This window comes from Thunnus albacares, chromosome 20 (assembly GCF_914725855.1).
Source record: "Thunnus albacares chromosome 20, fThuAlb1.1, whole genome shotgun sequence".
NCBI lineage: Eukaryota > Metazoa > Chordata > Actinopteri > Scombriformes > Scombridae > Thunnus > Thunnus albacares.
This window is the reverse complement of record NC_058125.1, coordinates 17,799,197-17,817,905: the sequence shown is the minus strand read 5'-3', so window position 1 is coordinate 17,817,905 and position 18,709 is coordinate 17,799,197. Positions and strand designations below refer to the sequence as shown.

Sequence of the window (18,709 nt, the reverse complement as noted above, 5' to 3'; positions counted from 1 at the left end):
CGTAAACGTGTTCATCTTTATTTATCTTGTTTAAACAAATGTTTTAGAGAAGTGCATCTTTTAGAGAAGTCTCTCAAATATATGACCCCATGCCCTCCTTTGCTCTCATCTCCTCCATAAATGTCATGTTGAAGTATTGCCAGCAGAGGGAGCTGCTGCTATCAAACTTCTCATATCCAGGAAGCTACCTTTTCTGACATTGATTAAATCTGTCCTTAATCAGTTGAGTTTTTGATTTGTTATGATGGTATCTCCCAGGCAGAGCAGACAAAAAGATGTAAATTGCTTTACATCATTGCATATTCCTTCTGCATGTAGCTTCTCAGCTTGATAAGGTGTCTTAAAGCAGGTCACAGCAATTGATATTTAAGATATCTCCGTCTTATCTCTGTCTTTGAAAAACATTGGGAAAATGTTTTTCCACCGATGAGGGCTGAAGTTGCTTTGAAAGACATCTGGAGACTGTTAATCTGCTGAGAAACACTGAAATTCATTAAACATCAAAGCAACTGCCAATTCTTTTTTGAAAGTAGTTGTATCTGTACAGATCTGTGTTTAACTACCTCTAAAAAAAAAAAAATCTAAAGCAGGATCTTGCCTTCAGCTGGAAGCAAACTTCTCTGCCTTGTAAATAACCTTCACCCATGCATTGTGGGACATCATGTGGGTCACGGTTACTTATCCAAGAGGACACTGGCCCATTTTTAAGACAGTCTTGCTAAAGTCACATGGCTTGGATAGAGGCTTGAGGATAGCAATGCCTCATCATCAGCCACCAACCACGAGATCACAGGGAAGAGAAGAAACAGGGGGGAATTCAACAAGGAGGATTTCTGAAGCATTAAGTGAGTCATGGAATAACATGGATAGTCTGCTCATTAGTGATGCCGTATCATTTGTTAAACCGCATGAATGTCAGGAAGTTTGATTCGCTCTTTTAAACGTTATATGGTGTGTCTGACTTGCGTTTATCCCAAAATAACACATTTAGATGGTTTAACAATGGAAATGCTGAATGTTAATGATGTTCTTTGATTAAACTGAGATCTTGTTACGTCAAATGTTGCATCAACAAGTGTTCGTTTTTTTTCTTCCAGCCCGCCCCTCTGTTTCTTTCCATCTCCCTCCCTGTATTGGATGATCAGCCCTTGTGCTCAGTAACTCTTTTGTTCGCCAAAGCATCCCTCACATTGCTACATGCCTGACTGGAGACAGCAACCACTAGCACAGAGTGTTTACTTTCTAATCACTACGGACTGAGAAAAGTTTAAAGCAAGTGTTAAAAGGATGATTTCTCCACTAAAGGTTTAATTTTTGGTAAGTAATGGTATCAGCAGCACTGTGCTGTGTGTCTTATAATCTATTATAATATGTAGCTATTTCCAATTCTTCACTGTATCCTGGTACCTATTTCTTATAACAGATCCGTAACAAAGATGACCTCTAGCATTCTTGTTGCTACTTATTCCTTGCAGTGCATTTCTGGCATGCCTCATGGTAAGAAGTCCAGTTGAGCCGGCGGATTCTCATTAATACCTCCACTGTGAAGGTCTTTTATAGTGGGCTGAAACTTGAGTGCAGTGAGTGGTTACCTGAGCTGCAGAGGGATGACTCTCCGAAGACCAGCTGCCCACCTGCGGAGGGCTCCCAGCTGGAGGAGATCAGGAGATGAGTCCTACTGGGAGAGCTTAATATCAGAGGGGGAGGTTTTGCCCCGTGTTACTCGCCCCCCACGTGCACCCCGGCCCCAGAGTGCCATTGAGGGAGGCCAGCTGGACAGCTGGCTGGAGCACCTGCAGAGGATGCAGAACGACCTTCTCGCAGCCCCAGTTCACGATCAGGTTCCAGCTTTCAATGATCAGACAACATCCATGCCAGGTCTCGACAAGCAACCAAGCGGACGTGCCTGGAGACAGCAGGGGATTCCCTCCTTCAGCAGAGGCTCATCTTCATGTGGGAGTCCTAGCTTCTGTGAGAGTTCACTGGGAAGCCAGGAGTCCCTCCAAACAGGGATTTTTTCTCCTCCGGACCGCAGAGGAAGCTGGGAGAGAGCTCATATCATGCAGACCCCAAGGAAAGAGCAGGCACAGCTCAGTTATCTTGCTCCAGTCAAAATTGGTTGGCTTCCAATCCAAAGAAAAGTGATGATGGTGGCAGATGCTGCCAACCAAAACCAGTTTTTGGATCACTCTGCTGGCCAGGTAAGACACAAAACACCTGGTACTAAATTCTTGAGCATGGATTAGGAAAGTTTTCTGATGCTACATGAGTCTTTGTAATTTTTTAACCTACAAACAAGAGATATGTGCTTTACCTTTCTTAAATGTTTATTTTTGATGGTTTCAGTCCTTTTTACTCTTATGGGAGATTTATTTTGTAACATAGAGAATTATGTTCTCAGAGAAACCTGGTAGAACTTTTGTGTCTATTCTCTGGTGTATCACCCTTTAAAAACAGGCCTTTGCAAAGACTCTGGACTGATTTAACATGGATTTGGCACTGAAATCCTCTCAGGCTGTATGATTATGATTCTTACATGTTATTAAGACAGTGTAAGCTCAGCAAGTCTAAAGGTAAAGTGCTGTGTAATGGAGGTGATGGTGCGTGGTGCCAGGCAAGGCAGACTAAAACACACACACCCACACATACACACACACACACACACACACACACATACACACACACAGTGCCACAGAGAGCCATTTGTAGTCAAGTCTCAGTTACCCAGAGAGAAGGCAGAGCTCCGGCAGCCTTTGAAAACAGCTTACTCTGCATGAACTCCACGCATTCTCGAAAGGTTTACGACTCAATTGGAGCTGTGGCGGCAGAGATTGAGCTTTGTGCCCTGAGAGGATGCAAGTCAATGTACAGCAAATTCAGTGGGAGTGTTACTCTGTGAACTGATAATATGACTTCAAAATCGATTGGTTGCTGTGCTGTACCACAGACTTGACTCCACTGATGCACAATGCACATCACTTCCCTTGTGACTCGTCGTAGTCATAGCTAGGGGTTTTGAAATATCACAGCAGGGTTAAAGTACCTTAAATTAAAGGATAGTTTAATTGATGTTTTTAAGCCCTACACACTTCTGAAAGATATTATTTAAATGTTGCTTTTTTTTTGGTAAAATCATGTCTTCTAATGAGCCTTTTATTTACAGGTGAAACTGAAACAACCCATCACTCCAACATTTCAAAAGAGTCAAGCAACAGCCAGCAGGCACCAGGGTTTGTACTAACATCCAATACGCTGTATCACTTCACATTCACTTGTATAACAGTTGGATTTTCAGCTGAATATAACTTTAGAAAGTTACCCTCATTATTCTTACAAATACACACTCATGGCAGTGTGATCTTTATGTAAGAGTTATACCCAAAAGCAAGTCATAAAAACCAAATTTAAAGACATGAAGTAACTCTGTGGCACAGCAGACAATTCCCTGAAACACACAGAGGTTCTGTTTCAATTGATGTTTAGTGTCTGATCAGTGCTAGAACAAATATGGCCACAGGGTAACTGCAGGGGCGGGGTTAGCCAGGGGGAGAACAAGAGCTTATTTCAGGGCTGACTTGCCACACAGTTTACCTTCCTCTAATCAGCTCCTTGCAGCAGTGTTGCCCCTGTCCTCTTTCAAACGCTCCACACTGACTGACTGGATGATCACTTTGCACACACACACACACACACACACACAAAAAGAAAAAAACAAAGTCTATTTCAAGTACAACTTGTCCTGAGTGTTGTGCCACAATATTCTGGCAGGATTGCAGGTAAAGGAAATAGGCATTATTAGGCTCGAAAAAGCTGACAAAAAAAATAGGAAGCGAAAGAGAGAAGCGAGAGGCAGAAAGATAAGCAGAGATGCAGACTGATTGGAGAAAGAGCCCTGTTAATCTTTGAACATGGCAGCCTTACACTCTCTGGGTTTGATCTGAGGTTTGATCCCTCAACCTTGTCCTTGTTTATACATAGATTATCCTGGCGAGGCTCGGGCTGCTTGTAGAAATCAAAGCAATCCATCCATGGCGGCAAGAAACTTTGATAGAAAGTGCAGGTGTTTTAAGCACCATAAACCTTATTAACATCATATACACTGTCAGTTAAAAGCCATATTCCCAGGCGGTGGTTTCATAATGAAATGTGAAATGTTATTATTATTATTTATATATAGGTGAGATTGTTTTGTACCAATCCCTTACAGGCCATATAAAAGCATGCTGCTGCTTCTCAACCATTGTGTATCAAAGAATAACTGAAGAAAAAAACATTTGTGGCCTCGCATTTGACATTTCCAGCAATGCTCTTTGATCAATTATAAATCTCTTGCTGGTCAATCAAATTGTCCATAAATATTCATATTTCCAGTTACCCCACAGTGAAATATAATATTATGCAGGTGTACACAAATTGGCCACAGCTGAAATCTCGGAAATGAGTTGAAGAAAGATAACAAGAAACAAAAATCTCCATGCAGGCCAAAAGTGTCTCGTGTTGATGGTAGTTGCTTTTGCTGAGCCGTCAGTACATTTAAATCCACAATTCGACATCAGAAACCAAATGAGACTATCAGAAATTCCAACCACAATTATTCCAACAAGAATTGATTTGGTTACACTCCAGCTAGCAAATTATACCCCCTCTTTTCCCTCTAATTATTTTCCTCTTTTTTTCTCTCTTTCTGCATGTTGTCAGCAACCCTTGCAGAAGTAGTTTTAATCAGACTAGAGGTCTCATTGCAGAGACTTAGTTTTATCTCCCTGTATAAAAGTCATATTTAACAAACTTAAAATGGCCTCAAGTTAATGAGCAAATGATGATAAAATTGGATGTTGTGCTCGAAGGGCCTTCATGTTTGGACACGCTGACCAATTTTTCACTCTGTTCACACTTAATATTTAGATAATGCTCATGAGGATGAACAATAGATTGGGAGGTTGGGGACTTCAGAAGGTATTTGCCATACGGCCATGCTCCTTTATTTTCATCTGAGATATTAAGGTCAGCTGCTGATTCAGAAAAAAAGGGTTATTTGAGCACAGGCTTGCATGCAGAAGTGCTGCTAGAGGAGGTAACAAGAGAAGTGCTTGGGGGGTGGGGGGCACTAGCCAGTCTGGAGTCCTTTCTAGAGAAAGAAATGAGACATTTAATGATGACAGCAGATAGGTTTTAGAAGGACCGGAATCCCTTCTGACACCTCTGAATACACAATTTTTTGTCCTTCAGTTGTAATCACATTTGCAAAGTGGTGCAATTTTCACCTTGTCTCCTGTTTTCTCCCTTAAAATGAAAAACACTCTGGATTATCTGCACAGCTTTCAAGGGTTATCCCAAAGTGAGAGCCCGTCGCTATGGTAACAGCAGCAGGTGGAAATGCTGCCAGGCAGGCAGTCAGGGTGGCAATAGAGTATCAGTCAGGGCTGAGAGGCAGACCAGTCAAGTTGCAATGTCTCCTGAGGAAGCAGAGAAGTGGCTCCGGGGTGGTGCAAGATTCACTTTACTGTGCCAATGTCAATTATTGACAGTGTCAACATTGCCATTCAGTCAGAGTGATGTCAGACTTGTATGTGTATGTGTGTTTAAACAGAGAGAGAGAGAGAGAGAGAGAGAGAGCATGTCTTGTGAGGACTGTGACAGTGGATCATTTGTTTTGCCTTGATACATAGATAGAGAAGTGGAGAGAAGTCACACCAGTCCGAGTACTTTGGGTGTGAAGACGTGGCAGCCACCTGATCAAGGCTCACCCATTACTAAACAGGTAACTATTAATATTTCTGGTATGATTGTTTTTCACATATAATATTATAATGGACCCTGGCTTTTTCAATCTAATGTCAATAAGTCATGACATATCAGTTGAGGGAGTATATGTCAGCTTGTATTATCCTTCCTGATTCCTAGGGCAAGGTAATGTTGGCTTGGTGGGTCATATTAGTGGACAAACCAGGGACCTGATTTATTAACACTGTGTTGAAAAACCTTTAAATTCACTCCTCCATAAGAAGTAAATTCTTATGTTCATACATACAAAAGAAGAAAGTTTGTATTTTTTATTTGTATATTTGCTTTCCTCATGGACACATGTACATTCTGACCCAGCATTTATGTGAAGAGAGTGTCATTTAAATAAAGAAATATCAATAAATGTCAATAAATAAACACTTACAGTATTTGACAAGACATCCCTTTAAAAAGTGAAGGGAAAGGCAGTCAGGTAAGATGCAGTCCAATGCACTAAAGATGAAAAACCTTTCATTTTGTGGAATTTAAGTTAAGGAAACAGTGTAATAGATAGCCTACTCTGTGGAACCTGCGAGTGGTTTAACATATCATAAAACAATTATTGAAGGGCAAAGTTCACATAAACTGGACCTAATCAGGATGCAGAACAGTCACACTGAAATAAAAAGAGATGACTTAAGGTCAACACAAAAGCAACTTCTTTGCTTTAAGGTCCATTATCGTCACAGACGTCAGTGTCTGATGCAGCTTGTGTCTAAAGCAATTCAAAATGAGCCATTTTGTCAAGATGTTTAAATGTTGGCTTCGACAAGATTCAACCGCTGGACGAATTGCTAAATCTCATCCTTTACTTGCATGCTTTATGCAACATTGATAACTGAGGGGTCAGGGAGGTAGGTCACATCATAAACCTGTTGGGTTTGAAAGGGACGGGGACATATCAGCATTTCTCCAAGCTTGATAAACACCATCAGAATTCTCTTGCCTAAGGACAAGAATCTTTGCTTTTTTTTTACCTCTCAGTTTCTATTGAGGATAGAGTCTCATTGTTATTCTGTGAGGGATAAGTCACGCTGTGTGCTGGCTTTGCCTGCTGCTGCTTCTACTGCTACTAGGGCATTCACTGTGTCGAGCATGGGGAGAGTCATCTGACTAAAGAACAAACAGCAAGGCCCTGAAGAAAGACAAGACAGCTGACCCGCTGTTGAAACGTAGTATTAGAGAGATGTCATATTGTCAATATCTCATGTCATATTAAATGAGGTTATGCTCCATTTTCTGGATTTGCTACTTGAAAGCAGCCTCTTAAATTTGGCAAGATGAATGTACGGCAACGGTTTTATTGTGCTGATGGATGATAAAACATTTAGCAAGAGACATTAGCTACAACAGGAGGTTGGGATGAGGTTCTCATGCATAATTAAGGATATTTATCACATAGAATCTCCTTTATCCACACGCTGTAGGTGCCAGAAAAACGAAGCTCTGCTGCTAACGAAGTGGACAGATCTGTAGGCTGGCAAGCTCTGAGGAGAGGCTGGAATGTCAACAGGCTGTCAAGTCTCCCTGGAGGCAGTCAGTCCAATGAACTCCCCACAGGGACCGGCTCAGACTCCTATAGGAAGTCCCCTCTGATGAAAACAACCAGCGTAGAGCCCCACAAGCATACTCCTCTCCATCAAACAGCTTCTGCTGAGCCCTGCAGATCACACATTCTGCTGCAAGGGACAAACAGCACAGAGACATACAAGTCACATACTCCTTTGCATAGGACAAGCAGTCTTCAGCCTGTAAGGCCAACAGCCCCGCTGTGTAGAACAAACAGTAGCTCACAGCCCTCACACATACAGACAAGCTCTGCTGTGACTACACTCATCCCTCAGAGCAAAGCTGGCTTCTCCTCCATCACCATCTCCTCCAAGAAAGTGAGCAGATCTGCCAGTCTACCAGTCACTGACATCCCTACCTACAACCACTCAGCAACCAAGTCCAGGGAATCCCCTTCTCCGCCACTAGCTCATCAATCCATGGACCCAAACTCCAGACAGGTCACAGTGCAGAGGAAGGCCACCATAGTCAAAGTGACAGAACAAAGAATGATGTCCAGCCCTAACCTAAGCAAAAAAAGAGCAGGCACACCACCAAGTAGCCATGCTTTGGACACGGTGGTCCACAGAAGAAAGGCTACTATTATCAAAGTGACAGAGCACAGGGAGAGCTATAGTCCAGCCAAGGTAGGGTCTGGGGCGAGGCACCCAGAGTACAGACACAGCTATACAGAGGGAGTGTACAAGGAAAATAGCATGTGGAGTCCAGGAAATCATTCAGAACACAATGCAATGTCTTCATATCACCACCTGGATTCCACAGAGAGGCCGTACTCTGCCGTAGCACCAAATACATCCACTTCTGATTCAGAGAAAAATGGTGGAACACTACACACATCCACGCTGAGGCTTATTGTAAGCAACCCCCCCGCTATAGCTGCAGCACCCACTCACTCAGAGTTTCCCCCGAGGGCTGTTGGACAGAGATCGGAAAGGCCGAACAGACCACTGAGCTGCTATGGCAATGTGTTTGGACACACTGAGCCAAGCAAGGAGAGTGTGACACAAAATGCTGCCAGGAAATGGAGTTTTGAACTTCCACAAGAGACCAATATCAACCCTGTGAACTTGCGCGGCGGTTTCATCAGGCCTGGAATAGCAGTGAACGATGCAGGTCAGCTAGTGGCAGACAGCCTTAAGCCAAACAGAGGCGAGAAGGAAAGATTGCCAGAGGATGCAGTGAGGAGATCGTCCCCCAGTCCAACTCTCATCAAGGCTCCGGGTAGGTTTGTCTGTCCCACTCTTGACAGTCTTCTTGTCAGCACACAGGCTCTCTTTCTCTCTGATCTCCATTTTCAAAGGATAGCGATGTCTAAATATACACTTCCTTTGTGCCATTTGTGTGTTGTTGCTTGATGTTATTACACACACTTCAGCCTTCTGGGGCTGAACTCTCAGGTTTGATATTGTCTTTCACATGTTATGTCTTATTGATAGGCATTATTCGATTGTATTGAGATGATCCTTTATCTGTTGCCATGAGTGCAATTGACACTCATGCCAGATATGTGTGCAGATGTGAAATAACATCGCCTAGACACAGAGGCCCCGTCGGCACCTACATACACTCTCTCATTTTCACCTTCTTTCATTTTCCCACGCATCTCTTTGCATGTATAATCTATTCCAGACCTCCTTTTCACTGGCAGCACAGGGGTGGAAGAGAAGTCACAAACTGCTAAACATGGTGAAAATACAGTATTAGGATGTGTTAGAATCAATTTTGGCTTCCAGACCCTGCATTGCAGCTTTTGTGTTTGTGTGTGTGTGTGTGTGTGTGTGTGTGTGTGTTGGGGCAATACACGCAGTCACATGGTAGGGACTTCACTGTCTCACAAAGTTAACTCTTCAGAGTTCAGACTTGGTTTATGGTTAAGGTTTGGCTTACACTTTGATTAGGGTTAGTGTTAGATTAAATTATCCTTAAAGGTAAAGTTCAACATTTTGGTGAATACAATCATTCACTTTCTTACCAAGAATTAGATGAGAAGATTGATACCTCTCATATCGGCCTATGTGTCTGTTGAATATGAAGCTACTGCTAGGAGGCTTAGCTTAGCATAAAGACTGGAAGCAGATCCTGTACAGACCAGTCTTTATGCAAAGCTAAACTAACCATCTCTTGGCTGTAGATTCATATTTGACAAAACTATTCCTTTAAGGTTAAGATAACCCTCCAGAGAATGAATGCAGAGCTGTTTTAAAGTGTTTTGGGATAAGTCCAAGTGTAGTCACAAGTCTTCATAAGTAAATTGGACATCAGGATGTTAGTGTTTCAGGTCTCTGAATGCTGACACAGCATTTGAACATTTTTTTTCAAAGCTGTGTTAATAAGTTTTTTTTTTTGACTGAATTGGACTGAATGATTAAACATGTGATGTGTAACCATGCAAGGCCTGCCTGTTGTCATCTAATTTATCTTTTAGTCCTTGAGTTTAACATTTCAGATATTTGGACTTGAATGTTTTTGCTTCAAGTCTTAAGGCAGTCAAGTCTCAAGTCCTTATTTTGTGACTTAAGTCTGACTCGGGACTTAAGTGAATAGATATAAGACAGCACAATGTCCTCACAATGACAGAAACTTTTAATTATGTAAAAAAAAACCTTAAACACTTAAGGCTCAAGCTTATTGTTTAGTCATGCTGAATATTCAGGTGTGGAGAGAGTTTTCTGCTGAGCGAGTGTGTTTCTCCATTCGTGATGTCTTTTCTCTGTGTGAAATTATTAATTATTCTTTAATCATATTCATTAACAGTGTCATCAATTAATTACTGAGGCCTGAGGCAACATAATTTAAATTCAACGTTTGATACAGTCAATCTCCAAATGAGGCAGGACATTTTTGAAATGTTATTAAAGTCTGCCTGTGGTGTGCAGCAGCCAAATAGTAGCTGAATGACAGCCAGAGTCACCGTTTTACTTACTCGTCAGTTACATCAAAGCCCTCTTGTGTTTCTAGATCCCCACTCACATCAGTCTCCAGAGGAACTGCTTGCCCTCAATGCAGCTGCGATCATAGCAAACATTAAACTCCAAAGACAACTTAGTAAGAAGAAAACACCAAATGGCACTTCTGAGAAGGACTCCGATGCCTCACCCGAGGGAAATACTGGTATTATTACTTCTCTCTTCTCTCTCATACGTAATCATAAATTCTCACCTTATAAAACATTGATCTCTGTTACAATTAACTGAAAATGTTGCTGGCTCAACACTTTGTTTTCAGAGCTACATCTCTGATTGAATCAATGCAGTGAAATTCCTTGGCTCTTACATACTGTGCCTATTTGATTCATACGAAGGAGTAATATGTCATGGCAGGCCCAGAGGGCTATTGAGCAACTGTGCTTTGCACTCAGGCATGTGAAGCCAAACCAGGTGTAAATGAAACACAAAAAATTGGATTTTCTCTGCTTTTGTAGTGACAGACGAGGGGAAATGTACGAAGCCACATCCTGATCAAAGTCGAGTCCCGCGCCACTACCAGCCTCATGCTGGATTTGTTCCATTGAGTCTTGACCCTGAAAGGTCAGCTGAAACTATTTCTCTGCAGGTGAGTCCAGAGGTTATTTTTGAGCTGATAAAATAATAATCACAAAATCTTGGAGGTTTAATGTTACAGATAAGATTATTAAACAAACAGAATATACAAGTTAAAGGATAAATCTGGTGATATTCTATATTTTTGTAAGAGTAAAACCAACAATTAATTGATCCCACTAATGAGTATTTTCTGTGTATTGTGCCATAGACTTCCAATGTTGCCCAAAACTATTAAAAACACACCAGTAAGCTACACTGTTGCACTGGGATACTTTTGGGTTTGGGGCTGTGAGTCATAGAAAGGCTGAAGGAATAGAAAATTACTCAGACAGACAACACATTGTTGGTTTTGGTCTTTTAATGGGATTTGTTGACAATAACAAAAAAATTAGAATATCACCAGCCTTACCATTGATGATTTGTGTGTACCATTAAAACAAAGCACTGTCTACTTGTGAACCCTTGTCAAAGGCTGCATACAGTATGTTGTTGCAACCAGTATAACCAAAGAGTGATGCTCCTTTCACAGATCATTTCAGCTGAATATTTTACAGGCCCTGAAGAAGTAAAACTGTCCACGATTTCACCATGAAAAAGCAAGGATTGGAAAAAGAGTTTGAAAAAATAACACTAAGTAGTAGAGCTGCTGTTTTTTCTCTTTTCCCATGTTGTTAATTATATCTGATCCCTCAGGTTTATCTTGTGACTTGTTCGGGGAACCACTAAAATATAGCTTGCAATGCCAGAGACAGGGAATGGCACAGTTAGATATACATGCTGGCCTTGGGAGTCCTGGGCTATGTTCTGGCGGTGGAGGGAGTTAGAAGTGGGGGTTGGGCTTAAATGTTTTGTCAAGGAGAGGAATATTTTTCTGGTTTTGGCAGGAAGCACTGCAGAGATCCAGACCAGACTTCATCAACCGTTCCCAGGGCAGAGTGCGAGAGCTGGAGCAAAGGGCACAAGAGAGGAGGGACCCGCAGTCGCATGCTGCTCTCATGCAGAGGAGAGCCCACAGCGCCCGATCCACTTCTCTGAGCGGTATTGTGCCAGCAGCCACTCTCACCTCTCTCATCCACTGTACTACTCATTGTCCCTGTGCAGCTGCAGTGGCTGTTTGCCACCCAACAAAATCACAAACATAGAGATACAGAACACAGAGCAAGGGAGTAGTTGTCAGCCAATATGTGTTGTTTTTTAAGGCTTATAACAATATTTTTTTGAATTTATGCTGCTGATAGCTAATATGTTGCCCTGATAAACTATATATTTAGGTTAATTTAGTTTTGGGAGGATGAAAAAACCCCTGAATCAGCAATGAGGTCACTAAAATCCCCCAGTGAAACCCAAGTAGTAATTTAGCAGTAGTTAAAGATACAGTGATCCAGCACATAAATTCAATGGCAGGAAAACACCACATTGAAATTCTGTGCAACTGTTTATACAAGAATTAATTTACAGAACATTTGTTGGATAAACAAAAATAAGTCAAATTTATAATGAATAAAAAGAAAATAATCCATTATATGCAGAATGGATCCCGTAATAAGCCAATATCTGAAATGTAATCAAAGGACATTTTTTGACTGATATATCATCTAAACTATTTTTAGGCTAACCATATGGGAAAAATCATTAAAGAGAGCAAAAGAGAGAAAAGAAGGTAGTTTGGCACACAGGGCTAAGCTATTACTTAATATAATAAAAGGCATTTGAAGTAAGATATGAAACAAATGGTTTTATTGCATATATATGCAAGTGTGCTTCTATTGAATAACAAGGTTTCAGTATGATTGCCAGCATTGCATTTCAGTGGAAATGCTTATGTGACCTTCAAATGTCATTAATCTCTGTATGCAGTGTTCTGTCTGATGAGATTTCCATTAAGAGTCACAGGATTTACAGTAAATAACAGGAACCTCAAGATTGGCGACAAAGAATTTTGTAGTTCTCTCTGCCCTCTACTGGCTGTAGCAGGAAGCTACACCAGTGGGTCAATGACTGCAGGGAAAGTGACAGATTTAGACTTGAGCATAGAGTTTTAAAAAAAACCATCAGTGTTCATCAATCAGATGACACCCTTTACTTATATAAATGTTTATGGGAGATTGCATGATGGTGATACAAAATTATACTTCACAAAATGCCCCGAGGTGCTAGTAGAGAGGATATAATACATGTCCTGGTTTAAAATAATCTTGTCTGTTCTTACTGGAGATTGCAATATGATCCTATTCTTCCTCAGTAAGAGAGAAGGCTTTTCGGCCTCTTCAAACACCAGGAAAAGCCAGAGTGATTTACTGCCATGCCTCTGAGCTTTCAACTCAATCAGTATTGTGTACTGTGTGTGTGTGTGTGTGTGTGTGTGTGTGTTTGTGTGTGTCTGTGAATGTGTGCGTACATGCTCGTCTTTCCAGATAACCTTTTCAAACCCAAAGATAGAGCCATTACCGGGAGAGAGATGCAGCTCAGATCCAAGCGGTAAGTTCCATCTCAATCTCTACCTTGGCACACCGTCAGATGCCTTTTCTTTGTAGGCAGATTCATCCTTATCTTTTGTATCGCTTTCACATGTGAAGGCAGGGCCTGTATCAGTGACATCCAGATACAAAATATGCTGCTCTTGTTTTTCCGCCAAGACTTTTGCTCTAATTATCTTTTTTCTCCTTCCTCGCCTCACTTGTTTATTTTCCCTCCTGGCAGATCCACCTAATGATTAGGAAGAACTGGTGTCAGAAAATAATAGACGGGAAGGCTTTCTTATCAAAATTAGACATCTGCTATTTTAAAAATGTATCCCACCATTGTATGAAAAGGGGGAGTTATATAACTTTTTAAATGATTGTAGGTGACTAATGGTGTTTTTGGATAACGGATATATACTTTTTGCTATAATTTTTTGAATATTAACCCTAAAACTATCAACGCCTCTTCACCATGAACTCTAATAACAATGATAAATGACTCAGAATAATAATTGCCACATTTACAGCACGCCTGCAGATGTGAAGAAGAAAAAGGAGGAAGAGAAGAAGAGGGAGGTCTGTTTGAGCAACAGACAGCGAGTAGAGCTTTTCAAAAAGGTAATAATATGTCTTCTTGTCAAAAGATAAAGCAACTCACTAAACCTTACTAACCCACTGGTGGGCAAGTCATTATAAACTCATGTGGTGCAGCCTGCAGCCAAACATTGTTCAAAACCACATAATTTTATTTTATATGTTTAGTGGAGATCTTAAAGTTTCCAAATATATCAAATATGTAAGGTATAATTTGGGGGAATATGTATAAAATTATGCAAAATACATAGAATATTTCCATGTGATAGTATGGTGCTGCCATGGAAACATAGCTTAAATAAAGTCCTGGACTAAGCTGAAGTTGTTATAAATATATGGTGCACCAAAACACCTAAATTCTTGTAAAAAAGGAATAAAGAAACAATCCTAAAACAGCTCGCCATTGTTAAAAAGTACTTGCCTGAGACACTGAACAGAACATTAATTGTGTATATGACTCGCAGGCGATTGAGCAAGTAATAACACACCTTTCTCCTACAAGCTCAATTAAATCATGCAAAGGGTGAGGCAGTTTGCAGTAATGGCTAACACCGGAGGGCTACAGTAATATGGAGCCTTTTTCTCTATTCACAGGACAGCAGTGCAGCTTTGACAAATAATGGTTTTAAATCGCCTACCAACTCCATTATGGTTAATTGAAAAGAGCAGCATTGAGTGGGACGTATGAGGTTTAACTTAAAGGACATTTATACAAAAACCTTAGAAACACAAAAACAAGTGGGTGGATGGGATGTACGGCGTGTTTCTGGATTTATTTTTTTGTTGAAGGAGACAGATTGGCCATGGCATGTTTGTGGGCTTACAGCAGAGCAGAATTCATTCTCTGGCTCACAGTGATTACTTAGGGTCTTAATCACCTTTCATAAGCCTCTGATGAACCCCGTTTTGTGGTCATTTTGGAAGCAGGATTTTTTATTGAACAAATAGCAACTAGTCACTGTTTCTCCACCTTATATTCATTCATATATTCATTCAGTCTGTAATCAATAGCATTATAAATGTTTCATTTTTAATGGAAATGCCTGTTTAAGATCACATGTCCAAGATAGTTTAGTAATAATAATTGTAGGGTTGCAGGAGTATTCTGTTATGTCAGTTGTCATGGTATTGTGAGTCTCCTTGTTCTTACTTTTGATTGGTTGTTCTGATTTCACATTTGTGCTACTGCACTCTTTGTATGCAACTCTGGTTAAAACATCAATGAAATGACTGAGCAACAATGCAAAATAAATGTAAAGGTAAATGTTCTGCTTATTTCTAAAGGAGCCACACAGTTAGACAGTATGCTGCATAAGTAAGAACAATGAGTTTATTATTCCACTAGATGGTGCTATTGCCAAACATTTGCTATTTTCACACACCTATCACAGCAGTTTGATGGGAAAAATCTGGTCTTCAAAATATACAGAGGCATTTTTAACCAGTGAAGTGGGTTAAATTGTTTCCTTTATCATTATTATAATTGTGTGGTCAATAATTATCACCCTGTAAAGAATTAAGTCTGATTTGCCTGAGGAATTGTAGCCTCGCTCTCTTTCTTTCACCCTGCCCTCCACACCCTTTCTCTCATTACGGAGAGAAACTGTGAACGGTCTCATTGTGCCGAGTGTATGAGGCCAGTGTTCTACGTGGAACAAAAGGCCCTTCAGTGGCAGCGAGAGCTACAGTGCAGTGCCACCATTCAGCCAAGCTGCAGACAGAGTGGGTGCCCGCACACAGCTGCTCCACCCACACTGCTGCTGAGGCAGATAACACAGGGCAGAAGGGGGCATGACAGAGATCCAGCAGGCCCTGAAAGAGGTGCTGGAAACCTGAACGGTGTGGGTGAGAGGACGGCAGAGACTGGGAGGCTGAAAGAGCATGTGTCTGTTTTTCCATGTTTGTCTGGAATTGCAAAACATTTAGACACAGGGCATTTTTGTGGACTAGACTGATGACCTATAGCCACAACTCTTTCACAAGCGTTTTAGTAATCTGAGTATTTGTTTTCTTGTTACAGAAACTGTTGGATCAGATTCTTCAAAGGAGCAACACTTGAATGACTGACAGCAGATGAAGATGCTGATATGAAAAAGCCTGTAGCATTACATAAAAGACTGATGAAGTGAGCTTGATATGAATTAATATATTAATGTAGGTCATGTTACAACTAGCTGTCATTTAGCCCCATTTTGTTTCTCTCATGTACCATCATTATACAAGCAACAGAGCTTAACATCTGTTTTTCTGAGAGATAAATCCATGGCAATATTTCAAAATCCAGAAGTTTGTTTAACATCACTTGCCGCTGTTTTCAGGGTTCAACAAAGATTCATCTGCCTATCTGGGTAAAAAATATTCTGTCTGATGCACAATAAAGAAGTGTTTAGCCTGTTTCCCTTGTTGTGACTCTAATGTATTTCCTAATCCAACAAAAGATGGCAGGCAAAAGTGATCTTTTTGCTTGTTTTGTATGAAATATGCTGGATGAGATATGTGTCTCTTTGCTTGGATAAAGAAACAGAGTAGCAATTTGGGACAGGTTAAATGGGTTAAAAATACTATATATTGTGCAGCAGATGTTATATTTTTCGATCCAGATGGTCTTTGAGTGTTCTGGAAAAAAATAAATATTGTTAAATGGCCTTTTGGGTTTTTAAAGGTGGCCATAGATTTGTCTGAGAAAGGCAGATGCTTACCTTTGTGTCTCAGCTGTCCTATCAGTCCTTGTGGTATGCAATTGTCTGAACATTCTGGTTTGGTCAAACAACACACTGAGCCTCATAAATATACTGCCTGATACGCTTTTCACATAACGTCTGAAACCGTAATATATGCTGTGCATAGTGTTATCTTGTTTCACTTGATTGCAGTTGTCCTTCTTTCCAGATTAGTTCATGTAATGGGATGCAGAGTGCCCTCTCACTGCAAGATAAAGCACAGATACAGATCCTCATACAGCCACTTTCACATGATGTCATGTGATGTGAAACAGTGATATAAGACAGAATCATTCATTATCACTTCACAGTCCCATCCAGGACAGTCTTTCTCATTATGCCTCCAATAAGCAGCAAGAATCCTGAAGTGGGCTCTGCCATCATCCAGTGCCAGCTATTAGCTGCAAGATGGAGGAATGTGACCTCTTCTCACTGGAAATGACCTGTTAATGGACAGTGCCAGTTTGAATGGAGTCTCTGTCTTTGTCTCATGATGGACTGGGGCCTGCCATTGCAAATTTAGATTGGTGTGTTTTGATCCAGAGTGAATGTGCTCAGAGTGCTGCTCAGCAACATGACGGAGCTGGGCATAAATCAACAGTGAGACGTGCACGAATATTTATTTTTGGAGTAACAGACAACAGAGCAGCTGTTCTTTTCATTAGTCTTAATTGTTATCTTACTCATTAGCCTTTAAGTTTGAGTGCTTTCACAGTCCAGCTGTTCCATCCATCCACATTTGTACCGACATCTTGGAGAAGACACATGATTTCGACTGACTGTTTTTACAAACCTTATTTCATGTCAGTGCACATGCGTGTGTGGGTGTGTTGGGTTGGTAGGAGCCTATTAATAACAGCACTCATGGTTCATAATAGGTGCCTTCTTTTTAAAAATGAGTAATCTAAGCAGCATGAGGCAATTATGAACCATGACTGGTGCTTGAACACGGATATTTACTGTGTGTGTTTTCTATTCCGCTTCACTATGCAACGTGATATATAAACATGCGTGAATTCTTTGTACTTCAACTTTATGTATTTTATATTTTAACTTAATTATATGTATTTATGTATGATTTCTGTTTTAAAACTTGTTTAATTTACTTTCAAATGTGACTGTAAAATTTGTGTCCAAGCACTGGTGAAAAGTTGTTTTTTCTTTTCCAAACTGCACATACATAACAGCAGAGGTGATGTAGAATAACTTCCATAAAATTGGGTTTTATTACTGAATATACTATTCTACATGTCCTAGCACAATAACAGTAAGTCTTATTTTACTGCCTGCCTCATCTTTCTACAAAGATCTGGTTCTGAGAAAGAGCAAAAGTTCAGCTCTTTGTAATATCCTATAGCTGAATTTGAGTAGTAGTGAACTTAGCATGCAGAGAAGTCTTCTTTTATTTTCGCTCACATTTGATCCTGAAAGAAGATTTTTTGAGAAACGGAGGTTTCTGAGCAGCATGACACTGCGCCGCACACTATAGTCCCCATTTCAAATGGTGTAAGGCAACAAAAGGATGTGCTGCTGTGACTTCACCATAAGCCTTCATGCTGGGAGCACACTGTACTTGAAAAGCTATACTTTAATTTTCTCCTGTTGGGGAAGGAGGGGAGAAAAAGCTCTCAGGAACCCAGTCTGCATGTGGACATCTGCCTAGTTTCTGCCTGCGTCCCCCTCCAAATGGATGGCCATGTGGTGCAGAGTAGAGTGCACACACTGAAGAGCGTGCAGTCATTGAACAGAGCCATTGTGTTTGAATGAGCAATTTCCATGTGAAGGTCCATCTTTTTGTGCATCACAATGATGGCAACTGAGTCTTAATCTGTTTGAGAGCCTCTTGAATGCATTTAATGGTTTTAAAATGTTAATGTGTTCAAAGTAAAAACCATTTCTTGATGTGTGTTCTGTACAGAGAACAGCCTGTCCGATTTTTGGTGAGGAACCAAGCACTGCATGAAGCCAATAGATTCAACTGGATTTGCAAGTCTGCATTTTTTATTCCCATAAATGCTGCTCTCAGCTTACGCTCACC

At 40.7% G+C, this 18,709-nt stretch overlaps 1 protein-coding gene across 1 annotated transcript; it reads left to right on the top strand.

The window, feature by feature from the left end:
- Positions 1–1,486: 1,486 nt before the first annotated feature.
- On the top strand, positions 1,487–17,684 carry c20h10orf90 (chromosome 20 C10orf90 homolog). Its single transcript, XM_044338475.1, has 10 exons — positions 1,487–2,201; positions 3,164–3,230; positions 5,670–5,761; positions 7,212–8,574; positions 10,312–10,464; positions 10,775–10,905; positions 11,780–11,933; positions 13,310–13,373; positions 13,885–13,975; positions 15,972–17,684. The coding sequence occupies exons 1-10, from the start codon at positions 1,608–1,610 to the stop codon at positions 16,008–16,010; spliced, it is 2,748 nt and encodes a 915-aa protein (XP_044194410.1). The 5' UTR covers positions 1,487–1,607; the 3' UTR covers positions 16,011–17,684.
- The last annotated feature ends 1,025 nt before the right edge of the window (positions 17,685–18,709 follow it).

Bases quoted from the DNA above. Each gene is read 5' to 3' on its own strand.
- c20h10orf90 (XM_044338475.1), top strand. From the start codon at position 1,608: ATGACTCTCCGAAGACCAGCTGCCCACCTGCGGAGGGCTCCCAGCTGG. The intron at 5,762-7,211 runs GTAACTATTAAT...CACACGCTGTAG, and splicing joins GCTCACCCATTACTAAACAG to GTGCCAGAAAAACGAAGCTC. The intron at 13,976-15,971 runs GTAATAATATGT...TTCTTGTTACAG, and splicing joins GAGTAGAGCTTTTCAAAAAG to AAACTGTTGGATCAGATTCT.